This window comes from Pantherophis guttatus, chromosome 9 (assembly GCF_059756535.1).
Source record: "Pantherophis guttatus breed Tessera chromosome 9, ASM5975653v1, whole genome shotgun sequence".
In the NCBI taxonomy this organism is placed as follows: domain Eukaryota; kingdom Metazoa; phylum Chordata; class Lepidosauria; order Squamata; family Colubridae; genus Pantherophis; species Pantherophis guttatus.
The window spans coordinates 7,842,501-7,858,301 of record NC_142071.1 but is presented as its reverse complement, the minus strand read 5'-3'; the positions used below and the strand labels follow the sequence as shown (position 1 = coordinate 7,858,301).

Here is a 15,801-nt window from a genome sequence, read left to right as displayed (position 1 = left end):
TAGGTAAATTGAGGACCCAGTTATGGGGGCAATAAGCTGACTTTGTATAAATATACAAAAGGATGAAGGCTATTGCTGAGCACATTGTAAGCCGCCCTGAGTCTCCGGAGAAGGGCGGCATATAAATCAAATTAAAAATAATAATAATAAAATAATAATGGGCTCTTTCTGAGTAATAAAAGTTACAGTATCCGTGGAGGTATTTTGTGCAACACTTTCCCAATGAAATAAATGAGTATCGCAGGACAGAGAAGCATGGGATTAAACTCCAAGGTACACAAGAAGTGCACACCAGCTTAATTTGAGTTCCATTTGCTTACCATCTGTGAATAATATGATAGGGTAGAGCCATCCTGGAAGGGCTGCTAGAGTCTGAATTTCTCTTCTATATGTACCCAGGCTCGTCCCCACTACACAGTCACTCAGCGGGGTGTCTCAATGTCCATCATTCTGGACATAATTCTACTCTAATCTCTCAACCAGTCACGTCCACTGGCCCAGCTCAGGTCACCTCCGCTGGCCACTGGGGTATCTGATGTCCCTCTGGTCACTGGCTTGCCCACTCGCCTCGGTCAGCTCGCCTCCACCTTCTCCACCTCTTCTTCCCTCAACAGAAGCTCCAGGGCTATTCTAACTAAAAAGTCTAACTCTTCAATTTCTAACCTTGTCTGAGATAAAATGTCCCTTTCACCATTCAGGATTCCAGTCAACTCTCCCCTCAAAAATCTTCCCTCCCAAAACCTGACAGAATTATCCTATGATGATAACTTGGAATGATCTAAATTTAAAGAGTTAATCGGAGTTAGTTGGAATTTTAATATCTCAAAGCATATGTATGTTAAGAGGAAGTTTTAAAAAAAGATCTATTAGAATGTTTTGAATTTAGAAATGTTTTTAAAGAAAAACAGTGTTTTAAAATGGATAGGGAAAAAAAGTATGAAAGGTGAAAGAATCTGAAAGAATACAGTGAATCTTGTTAATATAAATGGCGATAGTTGATAAAGATTATTAAGTTCAGATAGAAATGCATATTATTTCCACAGCAAGGAAGATGAAGCAGAAATGGTTAAACTGATTGTTTTATTGAAAGAGAAGAGAAGAATTTCCCTATAACTAAGATGAACCTTGGAGAATCTGGTTCCAGGCTGGCCTGGTTCTTGTTAGTCCTTGGAGGATCATAAACCCACAAAAAGGGACAGATCACAAACATTTGCATCTTAACAAAAAAGACATGGTCATATTTATTTTTATAAGCAGCGTTTATATAAGAACATTTTAAATAGAGGTATTATTCCATATTTTACATAATAATAACATAATATTTTAAATCACAATTTAACTAGACATAACAGTGTTTGTGCAAAGGGGAAAAAAATATTGCACAGGTTGACTTTGCAGCCTCCATGGCTTTCCATGTTTCCATTAATTTCTAGCAGAGACCTCAAGGAAAGAATTCCTTGAGTTTTCCAGTTTGGGGTGGGAAGATGTGTAAGAGAAAGGTTTAAGAGAAGTCCCGGCTGCCAATAACAACAATAAAATAAACTGAAAAAAAACAAACCAGGCAAGTTTGAAATAAACCCACAAACATTCTGAAAAGAAGACAGAAGAATGTCTTTATTTACAACGGTCAAACAGTCAATAAGTTGCAAGGCAGATTTCAATGCAACATTGAGTTGATCTGCATTTAACCTTCTAACTCTCTTAACTAACTCTCGTTTGACCAGACTAGCAATTTGTCATTTGCTTCTAACAGTTCTACAGGCCTGGAAGAGAAACTGTAGGGGAATTGCAGATGCCAAGAAGAGAATTAGAATCCTACTTTTCACCTGCAAGTATTTTTTTTCTCCAGCACCCTGTTTCCCCCCACCACTAAAAATCCTCAAGATGACAAGCATGTGCAATGTATATTAATGTACACTAATTTTCTAATCCCTATAAACTAGACAATCTAATCTCATGGATAAGTCTGTAGTAGTCCTCGATTTACAATTATTCTTTCAGCAATTTGAAATTACAGTGATTCTGAATGGGGGGGAGGGGGGTTTACGATGTCTTCCCAACCAGCACTTCTTGTACACCTTTGCTTTATGATCGCATCACTCAGTGATAACAATTTTGGTCTCAGTTGCCATTGTAAATTGAGGACCATTCTGTATTTAAATTCAAGCCAATGCGAATATCCCTTCCTCTTCTGATCTAGCAATCAATTTTGCTAAATTTAGACACAGGAAAGGAAGGGTTGGTGATAACTGTCACCCAGACAGTATATATGCTCCCTCACTCCTAACAGAAATGAATATTCTCTTTTTATACCTGACTCCCAAATTGAACTTGAAGTTTCCTACATGTGATTTATGCCTACCTGGAAACCTAAAATTAAAAGGCAATATATTTAATTCTATTAAAACAGCCAAAATCCTAGATGTGCGCCAAAATCCACAAGATGTCAGTGTTATACAATGAAATAATGCAAGATTTCAGCTGAGCATGCAAAATTTTGGCATTCGTATATAAGAACACATAAAAAGTTGAAATCTTTTAAGACTTTGCAAACTTGTATAATTCCAATTCATCTTTTAAAAAAAACAAACATTTGACACTTAAAGAGCCCGCCCACACCTCCTCTAGAATAAGATAATGCCACTCGAAGAGAAGTGATGGAACAGGTACAATCAGTATAGATAAGGCACATTTTATGGTGATTTCCACATGTCAATCTGGGCTATTTTTGGTGCAGAGGACATGCAGTGGAGAACTATGTCCCATCCACTTCACAAATGCCCATGGTGGCTGCTGAGCCACCAGGCCAAGGGCCTGGTGGCTCAGCAGACTAAAAGCATTGTGATTAACACCAGCTGTCTGCAATTACTGTAAGTTCGAATCTCACCAGGCTCAAGGTTGACTCAGCCTTCCATCCTTTCTAAGGTAGGTGAAATGAGGACCCAGTTTGTGGGGGCAATAAGCTGACTTTGTATAAATATACAAAAGGATGAAGGCTATTGCTTAATGCATTGTAAGCCGCCCTGAGTCTCCGGAGAAGGGCGGCATATAAATCAATTTTTTTTAAAAAAAGTGCTTGCCTCTCTATGCCTTGTTAAATCTTGATTATGCTGCTTAGAAAATTCTAAGATTGTCAAATCTATCTATCTGACTACTTTGAAGGTGCCAACTTCGAAAGCTGTTTACAGTATGGAGTTCTATTTGTAATTAGTTGTAATTGTAATTGACTGTTGTCTTTCTGAAGATGACATAACTTTCTTTGATAGAACATGAGATGTTTACTCAGACCCGAAGGCTATTTTAAAAACATCTTGAAATCTAATTTCAATTCAATTCAGAAAATCAATTACATTTTTTTCCTGAATTAATGGGGAAAGGGGACTTTTTATATATGCAAAAGCTTTTTACATTTTTAGATCATTTTTCAAGTACCTGATTCAATTAAACAGTTCAGTTTTTCTTGACTTTCAGATTCTGGTCTGAATCTCATTCAGATTTAATGAAAAGAAGGACTAGGGGTGATATGATATCAGTATTCCAATATTTAAGGGACTGCCACAAAGAAGAGGCGGTCAATTTATTCTCCAAAGCAGCTGAAAGCAGGACAAGAAGCAATGGATGGAAACTAATCAAGGAGAGATCCAATTAACAATTAAACAGTGGAAGGACTTGCCTCCAAAAGTTGTGGGTGCTCCAATATTGGAGGTTTTTAAGAAGAGATTGGACAATCATTGTCTCTGATGGTACAGCATGTCTTGCTTGAGCAGAGGTTTGGACTAGAAGACCTCCAAGGTCCCTTCCAACTCTGTTATTCTGGTTGGAAAGTTGACCCAATTGCCTTCAAGCTGAAAATCCAAATCACAGGTTTATGCTGTCCTAGTCATGTCTCCCATATGTGCAAGGTATATCCAACTTAGACTGAGAAACAAGCGCACTCAATCTTTGATTCATTTAACTGACATTCTTTTTCTCAACTTCTGCTTCTTTGTAGTGTATTAGAAATCCCATAAGCATACTGAGAAATGTAAGTCACCAATCAAGGCAGCTCTCCATGTCATTCCTCTCAAATTTCAATTCAACTGACATTTCCTAAACATGTACAGGTTGCCTCAGTTTCTTTGATGCCTTTGCACCCCCTTTTGAGCAAAATGGACAGTAAAAAGCACTGCAAAACAGTAGCCTTGTGGTAACCCAAGAAGGTGCATCATAATTCCGCCCCGTTCTGGGTGTTTCTTGCAATAAGCAAAACAACATATAAAATTGGGTGGATGTGGAGATGTGTATCAATGTTGTTGGTTTTTTTTTTGCAGTGTTTTTTCATGTGCAAAATGAAGAAGGGAGGAGGAAGAAACACGAAGGAAGTGAAAACTGAGCAAACAGTGTCACTTCCTTTTCCACACAAAAATACAATGGAAAAATCACAGACAAGATCAGTCAATCAAAAGCTTACAAACTCAGAAAGAATTTTAGATGTGGAGGATTTCAGAAGTGGCCTTACTTAAAACACAAGTAAAAAAATACCAAAAAAAAAAAATTCAACAAAATTATATACTTTTGGTTCTGTTCCTTGACCTGTTTTTTTTTTCAAATCACATTACATTTTTTCAAATCACATCTTTTGGCTCCTATTGCACCTATCCCGATAGCTCCCTTAGTCTCACAACTGACTTTCAAACAGTAGCACATTTTTAAAAAAAATAATATTGTACTACTTTAAGGAATCCTGCCTCCTAACCTTTCCTATCATTTTAACCCATGAACTGTTTGGCTGCTTAATGAAAATGTTATCCTTGAAGGGTCTAAGCATTTAAGTGTTTTTTTTTTAATAGTAATGTAACAAAAAGAAAGTACTTAAAATGACCTCCAAGGGGATCCCAACCTATTCAAATGCTAATAATGAATTCCTTCTACCGTTTAGAGTTATCAGATCTTCATGTCTGTCTCTATCTCTGTCTCTATCACTTTCCTTTTAAATACTCAAGAACATACGCGGCTCAATGTTTAACTATTGAGTCCTTGGTTGGTTCTTTTCCTGCAGATGGCTCATTACTCTTTCCCTTTATGAGAAGGTTGATCTGCAAGAATCAGTAGAAGATGCTTTTGACAGCATGAAAGCCTATTGCAGATTACAGCTGGGCCTTTAGAATTATACTCAGGGGTATCCATGGGGAGGGGAATCAAGAAATCAGGATGAAATCTGTAGCCATGCCATTAATGCCCTGCCTCTTTTAATGCACATATGTAAAAGGGGGGGGGTGCTTCAATGGCATAATCAGAGCCACTATCTTGACCACTCAGCTGCAAATGTCCTAGGAACTGGTCAAGGCTGACCAGAGGCAAAAAGCACCAGGAATTCCACTTCTTTATCTCCCTTGTTATTTTTTTAAAGTATTCCTTTTCTCTCAAGCCAGCACCCCAAAAGGGCTAAATATCTTTACTAGAAGCCTGAAAGGGTCACTTGCCAATGGCTTTTGAAATTAAGCCAAAGGTTACATGTAGCCTTCGGGAATAGGAGCAGAATCTGATGAAAAAAGTTGGCAGAGCTAATACAATTGTACCTTGAAAAGTCCTTGAGCAATAAACAATAGGCACTGGAGTCCCTAAGTCTCATCTCTGCTTCTTTGTTTGCAAAGGTAGAGAGAAGGTTCAAAGAGCCTTCGCTTATGTCAAAGAATCTGGTGGCATCATGCAAGACTCAGTCATTTTGTACTCCAAGAGAATAAAGTGATTAATTCAGTAGGCAGGACAGTTTCTGTTTCCACTTCTGCTTCAAGCATCAAAAAAAATATTTCTTTAGTTTTGATTTTGTCCACAGTTGGCAGTGATGGGTGTTTAAATCTCCTACGGAGGCATCATTTGCTTCTATGCATCTTTTGGCTCGGTTCACAATTCACAAAATCATCCCAACTCTGCTAGGATCTCCCCATTTGATATTCAAGGATATAATGGAAGAACGCTGAAGATCTTCTTATCAGTTCCCATCCTTACTACAGGCGATGCTGTCCCCAAAGTTAAAAAGACATTCCCCGCTGCAGAGGAAGCATTAAACTTGTGGAAAGAAGTCACCATTCAGTTGTCCTTTGCAGGTATGGAAACTGAGAAAATGGAAAAGGTCTTCTTGGAAATCAGAGAATCGGTATCATTTCTGATTCTTGTTTTGTTTCATACCCTGAGATTATTTAGTGGGTTTCAGCGCCTGCAAACAATAGCAAATAGATATTGAAATCAAATGACTGAAAGCAAAGCATTATATGTCTGGTTTGGTTTTGCAACCCAACAAGACAGACACAGACTTCAGAGGATCGTTAGAACTGCAGAAAAAACAATTGCTACCAATCTGCCTTCCATTGAGGACCTGTATACTGCACGAGTCAAAAAGAGGGCTGGGAAAATATCTACAGACCCCTCGCATCCTGGACATAAACTGTTTCAACTCCTACCCTCAAAATGATGCTATAGAGCACTGCACACCAGAACAACTAGACACAAGGACAGGTTTTTCCCGAACGCCATCACTCTGCTAAACAAATAATTCCCTCAACACTGTCAAACTAGTTATTAAGTCTGCATTACTATTAATCTTCTCATCATTCCTATCACCCATCTCCCCCCACTTATGACTGTATGACTGTAACCTTGTTGCTGGTATCCTTACGGTTTATATTGACTGTTTCCTAATATGATTTGATTGCTTATTTGTTCCCTATGACTATCATTAAGTGTTGTACCTTATGATTCTTGACGAATGTATCTTCTCTTTTATGTACACTGAGAGTGTATGCACCAAGACAATTTCCTTGTGTGTCCAATCATACAAATTTAATAAAAATAAATAAATAAAAAATAAAATAAATACTTGGCCAATAAAGAATTCTATTCTATTCTATTCTATTCTATTCTATTCTATTCTATTCTATTCTATTCTATTCTATTCTATTCTATTCTATAAATTGATTTAAGTCATCAGTCCTAAAGGTGGAAAACAAACCAGAGTGGAATAGAGAAGGAAGCAATAAACAGGTAGGAGTCCTGCAGATTTTACTACAGTAGCCATTGCCAACTATAGGGGGCAGTGGTCATCTCTGTTTCAAGGTCATTGAGCCAGTGCTGTCCAAAGACACTTCCATGGTCATGTGCCCAGAATGACTGCATACTGCATACTGAGGTGTTGCTGAGGAATGCTGTTATCTTCCCACCAAAGTGGTACCTATTTATCTACTTGTATTGACATGCATTTCAACTGCTAGTTTGGCAGGAGTTGGGCAAGGATGAGATATCCATCCCATCACGTGGCACTTTGATCTGGAACCTGAGCTGCCAGCTTTCCAGCCAATAAGCCCAACATCTTAACCACTGAATCACTGTGCCACAATAAATAGGTAAAGAAGATAAATTTTCCTCATCCAAAATAAGCTTTGCTTTTGTTGTTTTGATTTTTTTTTCCTGAAAAAATATACTGTATTTTTATTGATTATGATAGTTTCAGACTGATCAAGTTGATGACCATGCTTTTGGGGGGAAAATCACTGGGAGAAGTTATACCCAACAGAGCCAATATGTACCCACCCATCCAAGTCTCCAGGGTGTTTTATTTTAGGAATTAACAGCCGAACAAAGAACTAGTATATCTAGTTCCATTTGTCCACAGATAACTTCTTCATCCCACAAAGACAGTTTCTCTAAACTAAATTATTTGACCTTGGACTTATTAGCTTAGATGGCGCAATTCCCTTTGTACCATTCTTGTCAATGATCCGTGTATGTTGCCATTTCCAATAATGGCACTTTTCTATCCAAATATAATCTTGTCACATGAGAACAAAGTATAGCCTCTCAATCTTTCTACCTCGATCAGTTAAAAAGTCATAACTCTTTAACATATTTATCATTTTTGTATTTTCATAGAGTACCTGCCTCTTACCTGGGGTGGAGGCGGAGGAGGAGCTGGCTTAGACTGAAGGTCAGAAGAAGGAGCTGGATTCATTATTTTTGACTGTAAGAGAAATCCCAGATTTATTTCTGTTAAATATTAACCAGCCATTTAGTATATGCTGAGTATATTATTGCTAAACTGCCATTTGCAAACAGCCAAGAGTCCTTGGTTGATTCGGTAGTTTATAACTCTAACAAGTAAAGAAATAAGATACAAATAAATGTTTACACCGAATTACTCTTGCTTACTTATTTTACACCTGCCTGCACCAGGTTTGTATGGAAAGTTGAGGGTCATATTTGAAAATTGAACTGATAAAGGGTCATTTTTAGAACTTTTATGGATAAAATAGAGAGCATAAGTACCAATTTTGTTACTTAATATTGCCTACCTATCCCCCCACTCCAAATGAAAGCATTTTGCTCCAGGACATTCTGAATAGAATTTGGCAGCTGCAATATTGATTCTGGAAGGCTATTTTTAATCTCCAGTTAACTACAGTTATCCTGTAGTCTTGATCTAAAACTTGGGTTTGGTTGTAAAAAAAAAGAACCAGCATAAGCAGTACAGATGTTATTGTGATATATAACATTTCAAGAAATGAGCCAGCATCTGCCTAGTGCCCATGTTCTGGCACTATTCTTGAATAATTTATCTGCAAGATATTTTGTAATCCAAGCTCTTCAGAATATGTGTTTAAAGCAATTTAGCTGGTTATGAAGAGTGGGATTCACTGCTCGAAAGGCAATTCATGATGGTGGGTTACAAGTTTTGCACTAAGATTCAGTTTTCTTATGGGAAGTTGTTTCTTTGAAAAAGGAACTTTCAAGGATAAAATCTGGAAAGTGAGTGTTTCTGGGCCCCTTAAATTCTTACTTGAAGAAAGGGGGTATTTTAATAATGGAACATGTTCCAACCTTTTCCCATTAAAACTGGAGTTTGGACAAAGCTTGCGTAGGAATACTATCACTCTGTTACCGAACAAAAGAGCAAGAGCAGAATTGGAGGGTGGAGTTAAATGCATTATCAGTTCAGACTCCCTGCATTGTCACAAGTCCAGACCTACTTGAATCCTCTTGACACTTATCTAGTGCCAATTTAGTGGGTTTTTTTTTTAATTTGATTTATATGCCACCCTTCTCCGGAGACACAGGGCGGCTTACAATGTGCTCAGCAATAGCCTTCATCCTTTTGTATATTTATACAAAGTCAGCTTATTGCCCCCACAAACTCGGTCCTCAATTTAGCTACCTTAGAAAGGATGGAAGGCTGAGTCAACCTTGAGCCTTGGCGAGATTCGAACCTGCAGTAATTGCAGGCAGCTGGTCTTAATAACCAGCTTAATAACAGGGTGCCTTAGACCACTGTACTACCAAGGCTCTACCAAGTGTTGACTATTAGTTGACTAGATTCTTGTGTATAGGTTTGAATAAATCTTCTATGCTCCATTTTTTGAATGGTCCTATTTCTTTGTGCCTGACATTAATCTCATTTAACTGTGCCCCCCACCTTGCCCACCTCTCTGGTCCTCTCCTACAGTTACTATTGTAGATTAACTGTCCTAGGTAGATGGAGATTCAAGAATAAGGCAATTCATAATGCAATTCAATATATTAGTGGCAATTCAACCTCCCTTTACAAAAGCATCAAATCTAGACCTGATATGCAACATTCCAAAGGCTTTATGTCTCCCTTGGCATTAGGAAGAAAGGACTACAAAGTCTGGTTGTATCCAACAAGCAATTTAAGCAATTTAAGCTACTATATGGTTAGGCACAATCCCTGGAGGGTCAGGCCCATTAAAAAAATCCCCACCAGTAACCCACCAGTTGAAGTTTTTCTCCAAGTGCAGTTCTTTGCCTTATTTTTCATCCAGCAGTCTGGAAAAGTGAAAATTTCACACTGGCTAGAAGGAGTTATTATCACAAAGCCTCACTCTAGCATCCTGCTATAAAGGAACAAAATATGTTGGAAGAGTGATGTTTAGGAAGCTGACATACCATAGATGGATATATGGTGGATTTTGCTGTTGGAACTGGAGGTGGTGGGATATTTGGTTTCACAATGGGCTGAAATGGAAAGAAAATTGGAAGGTTTTTTTAGTTGCCTTTGCACACAGTAGTCAACATGCATTTTAAAAAGTGCTTTCAACATCTTCTATTATCACTCAATCTTTGCAACATGCTCCACAGTGTTCTTAAAGTATGGTGCCCAAAACTGTACCTAATATGTTCAGCAAACAAGATTTAACCAGCCAGAATTCAATGGAAGCATTACATCTGGGCACAATGCTTCCATTAATACAGCCCAGGAATGCCTTAAACTATTTTAGCCCCTGGATTGTCCTATTCTATTTATCCTTGGCAGTGTTGCAACAAAAACCGGTCAAAGGATGCATTATGTGTCATGAAATCACTTAAATGCCCTCTGGCTACATATATCCCTTTGGGCATTGATATACTTCACTCATAATGATTGGCCTGTCATTGGTTATTTTCTTGAAATCTGCCTAATTCAGAACAGAATTTAGAATGTTTGTGGATAATTGACATAATCCAATAATTTGCATCTCCAATTGATTTGTTACCAGTTTATGAAAAAAAACCTCTGCTGGAAATGCACTGTAGAAAATACTACTGTACGTTAATGAACAGTTTGGGAAGTTTAAGCATAATACTCCATATTAGCATTTGTAGATGAAGAACAATGTGGTTTGTTTTTTTTTTGCTTTAATTTATATGCCTCCCTTCTCTGGAGACTTAGGGCAGCTTACAATGCGTTAAGCAATAGCCTTCATACTTTTTATATTTATACAAAGTCAGCTTATTGCCCCCACAATCTGGGTCCTCATTTTATCTACCTTTGAAAGGATGGAAGGCTGAGTCAACCTTGAGCCTGGTGAGATTTGAACTTGCAGTAATTGCAAGCAGCAGATGTTAATTACAGAACAGAGAACAGTTGATTTCTTGTCTTCAAAAATACTCATCCCATAAGATTTTCACTTTTCTATAGGCTAAACAGAATGAGGCATGACACTCCAAAAGAGGGGGTAGGGGTGGAATTGTCAGGGAATTAGTAGAATCAGAGGGAATGTCTACCAGTATTCTGAAGTTGTTAGATCAAATGACCATTCATTTAGAAACTTACCATTCTGGCATTTTCATATGTGTGTCTTAATGGTTCAGCTGGGATTTTCTGTTAATAATGAAATAGTATCAGTTTAATCCGGTTGATTTTTCTAAGAATGTGTGTGAATTCCCTAATTTTGTAGAACTCCCTTACGATAAAATCATGATGTTCCTATAACATTGGATATTATGCAGATTATCCCTACTCTATACAGAGATTTAGAGTGCAGAAAGGAAATAATAATTTAAATAATCAGAAATGACTTATTGTGTTTCAGAATACTAGTATGGATTTTTCAACAGTCAGGTTAAAAAGTGTGTAGATTATTTGTTTTTCATTTGCAATATTCTAGATCTTAAAAGTTGCTAAATTTGAAAAAAAAATCTTATATGCATATCTATTTTTTTAAAAGTACAATTACAATCTCTCTATATCTGCTCAATGTAAAGAAGTACATTGAGTCCAGTGGGTACTGCTGGACTCAATGAACATTAATAAATTAGAGACAATTTTTTCACATTTGTTTAAAATCCTTCACATTTGTCAAGTAACTATATTCACATATCACAATACGCTATCTTATTCTAATCATAAGGTATTGCATGAGCCACAATGCTTAGTTTACACTAACCATAAACCATGATTGATAAACTACAATATTCTGATTCATACAACATGCTAACCTGAAATAAAATAAATCTTACTTGACTCAATATAATATGTACATTTAGACCACTGACAATACACAGCATATTTTATTTTATTTGTGAAATATATGTATTTTGTTTGTTAGAGACTGCTTTAGACTCATATGCAAGTATTGTTCCATTGAATTTTACTCACAACTTGGACTTTTGGTGTATTTCCTTGGAATGGAATTGGGAGGAGAAATCTGGAAGAATTTATCTGAAAGGAAGAAACAGTCAGACTGTTTGAGTATATTGGTTTTAAAGCCAATATCTTCAAATACTTAGTCAGATCAGTTAGAAGCCTTGTAGGTGCACTTCCATACATACATTAATTCCATTAAAGTTAACCTTAATTGTTTTGTGTTGCTTTCTTTCCAAACACATTCTATTGAATTTATTGTGCAAACAATAGGTTAGTTCAGTATTTATAGCAATTGTGTTATTTTTGTTTTTGAAAACAACAAAGAGTTGTGTTGCATCTTGAAAGATAACAGTTGTGTTCTGTCCCCGTCCCACGCCCACAAACAGACAGCCGGGGGTTAAATAAACTGGCAGACAACCAATTCTTCCGATAAGAAGCTTGGCAGCAACCCAGTAGTTGCTTGCCAAGAACTTTACTCAAAACAAAATACACACAGTCAAGAATTGTCCAGTTCGTAAAATAAATCCAAGGCCGATAATGTTGTTTCCAGAGATGCAATGTGACTCGATAGTAGTTAGTTTTGTCTGTCACAGAGTCTGAATGGCCACCTCACCCCCTTTTATACCCTGTGGGGTGTGGTCCAGTGACTCAGCTTAATCCCTGGCACGCCTTTTCTTCTGTTGCGCGCGCTTATCTCTACGACGCTGTCGAGGATCCAGCCAAGTCTCATTTCCCTCATCACTGTCCACCTATGGCTGCATGGACATGCTTGGCCCCGGCCTTATCTCTTGCCCTTGCACCGAAGGCATTGCCAGAGAGGAGGGTCCTGGAGAGGGAGGCCTTGCCAACTCCTCTCCTTCACTCTCGGAGTCCTCTCCTGCCGATGACACAGGCTCAGGTAACGGAGCCACAACAAGTTGATTGATCTTATCTTACAGTCATGGCAATAGAAGCAATACCCCGTTTTCCCCCAAATAAGACATCCCCTGATAATAAGCCCAATCGGGCTTTTGAGTGCATGGCCAAGCACTTATTTCAGGGTTTAAAAGAATATAAGACAGGGTCTTATTTTCGGGAGAACATGGTAACATGTTTCTATGTATAACAAATAAAAAAGGTAAGCATTTTGTCTGTGTGTCGATGAAAAGCTCCCACTTTTAGCACAGTTTCAACATCTTGTTTCTTGTTCTTGGCATTGTGCGTGGGGTAAAGAGCTTCTAAACCCACCCTTAAATTGCCCCTGGAGAACCATTCTTCTTATGACCTATTATGAAGCCAATAGATAAAGCATTTTATAAAATTTCAGCGTTCTACTCTGCTCAGGCAGCCCATTTGACCTCTCACCTCTAGATCATTGGACACTGAACCAAGATGCTGTTTCCTCTTCTGATCTGGACCAGAGAAAGAAGGATTTGTGGTTGCAGGTGCACTTTTGTGAATGCTGCCATAAAAGAATAGAACATTATAGTTAGGATAGGATACCCAACATCAAAGTCAAGGTAACACTGGAAATACATTAAATGTCTCCCTCCTCCCTCCCTCCCTTTCTTCCTCCCTCCCTCCCTCCCTCCCTTCGCCCTCCTGTTAACTAGTTACCTGAAAACTGCTGATATCCTCGAACTGTTTTGTTTTGTACATGTACTATACTTCAGTTCATACTATAATTCAGTTAACATCTAGTAACTTCAATGAGAGATGTCATGAACTGAATATCTAGTTTTATACAGCTTTTTCCAAGTCAGTATACATTTAGCCTCTCCATTAAGTCGGGAGAACCCACCAGTACTGTTTTTATGAGAGTCAGCAAACTGGTAATCTCCCCACACTTAAAAGAAGCTTAACTGAGAACATTCAAAAGCTTCACCTGTCTTTTTGTTTCTTCTTTAAAATGTAGAAGCCGAAGAGAACTGCAAGGAGGATGGCCGTGGCTACAGAGACCACCACAGTTACAACAATGATGATGATATCTAAAAGATAAAGAGAAAAGGCTATGAATAGATTTGATGAAATCACAGAAACATAGAGACAATTAGTTGAAAATTATATTGCTCCAAGCCCTGGCATTTCTCACCCATGCAATAAGAGTTTTTCCTAAGAGCCACTGTTGAGAATTGGCTAGAATGTATTTATTTATTCAATTATTTTAATTTAGGTGCTACCCAACTCGGAACCAACTCTGGGCATCAAATTTAGCCTAGGAAAACAATTGATATACAATAAACCTCATTTCATGAATGACTTTAACTCAGTGGTGAAATCCAATTTTTTTTACTACCGGTTCTGTGGGCGTGGCTTGGTGGGCGTGGCAGGGGAAGGATACTGCAAAATCCCCATTCCCACCCCACTCTGGGGCCAGCCAGAGGTGGTATTTGCAGGTTCTCTGAACTGCTCAAAATTTCCACTGCCGGTTCTCCAGAACCTGTCAGAACCTGCTGGATTTCACCCCTGCTTTAACTAGTCATCATCCTTTAAGATTAACACTTTCTAACTCAACTCCATGACCTTTAGATGTGTTGGGATTACAGTTCCCTTATTGGTTAATAATTCTGGTTCAAGGAAGATTTAACTGACCTCCCAAGATAGTCTTGTAAATGGATGTAGCAGCACGATTAAGAAAGCAAACTATCATCTGTTAAATCTATATTTGGATTTTCACTGTGAGGTAGCTTTAGATTAATCACACTCTTGCTATCCATAGTTAAATAAATTGAAGAAAGGCTTAAACTTATTTTCTCCTTCTTCTTTTCATTTCATGTGCTCAATGAGATTAAAAATAGAACTTCCAATTAAAGTATAGTTTGCTAATAGTTAACAATACCCTGTTACTAGATAATAATGTCACCTCACGGTTAGATTATTGCAACACGTTCTACATGGGGCTACCCTTGAAAAGTGTTTGGAGACTACAGTTGGTCCAGAATGCAGCCGCGCGAGCTATTGTGGGTGTGCCTAGATACACCCACATTACACCAATTCTCCGCGAGTTCCATTGGCTCACTATTGGTCTCTGGGCATAATTCAAGGTATTGGTTATTACCTTTAAAGCCCTACATGGCTCAGGGCCAGGTTATCTTCGAGACCACCTTCTACCACATAGCTCCCAGCGACCAGTAAGATCCCACACAGTTGGTCTCCTCCGGATCCCGTCAGCTAAACAATGCCGGCTGGTGGGGCCGCAGGGGAGGGCCTTCTCTGTGGCTGCCCCAGCTCTCTGGAACCAGTTACTTCCTGAGGTCCGGACCATCCCCACCCTATTGGGCTTCCAAATAGCGGTGAAGATCTGGCTATTCTGGCAGGCCTGGGGCCGTTGATCTCGCTGTTCCGATCGTGTGAGATCTAGCCATCAATGGTGTGAATGGGTTTTAATGTTTTAATTTTTAAATGTTTTCATAATGGGTTTTTTTTAAATGCATTGTAAGCCGCCCTGAGTCTTCGGAGAATGGCGGCATATAAATTGAATTAATTAAATTAAATTAAATTAAAATTAAATAATACAAAAACTGAGATATCAAGCCCTATTTCGAATAAGGATTATTTAACCTGTCTAAAATTTGAATAAATCCTTACTTCCATGCAATAATTTAGTCCCAAATTAATGTGGATGCTTTCTACTGTATGCACTGAGGCTAAATTAGATTATTCTTTATTATTTACAATATGGAACTAATGAAAATTACGTAAGAGGTAACCACCGAAAATCAGAAAAAGGAATACAAGGGAACTGCTCTGGGTAAAGAAATGACAAATACAAGGGATGGGCAAGCATACAAAGCTCCATTTGCAAAAGCAGCAGGCATTTGCACGAAACCATCCCTTCCCCCACATCTGATGCCACTGCTGCTGGTCCACAGAGCCAGAAAGGTTAAGGACTGCTACATTAAAGGGATGGCCACACACTATGGTCAACA

At 38.2% G+C, this 15,801-nt stretch overlaps 1 protein-coding gene across 1 annotated transcript in view; it reads right to left on the bottom strand.

Annotated features, from left to right (window-relative positions):
- Positions 1-1,240: 1,240 nt before the first annotated feature.
- The window catches only part of ADAM28 (ADAM metallopeptidase domain 28), a 65,405-nt gene continuing 50,844 nt past the window's right edge, over positions 1,241-15,801 (bottom strand). The window contains exons 19-25 of the mRNA XM_087875909.1: positions 13,758-13,860; positions 13,238-13,334; positions 11,906-11,968; positions 11,081-11,128; positions 9,934-10,002; positions 7,922-7,993; positions 1,241-6,196 (exon numbers count right to left, since the gene is read on the bottom strand). Coding sequence (XP_087732035.1) covers positions 6,176-6,196; positions 7,922-7,993; positions 9,934-10,002; positions 11,081-11,128; positions 11,906-11,968; positions 13,238-13,334; positions 13,758-13,860 — 473 coding nt within the window. The 3' untranslated portion in view covers positions 1,241-6,175. The remainder of the gene's footprint in view (positions 6,197-7,921; positions 7,994-9,933; positions 10,003-11,080; positions 11,129-11,905; positions 11,969-13,237; positions 13,335-13,757; positions 13,861-15,801) is intronic.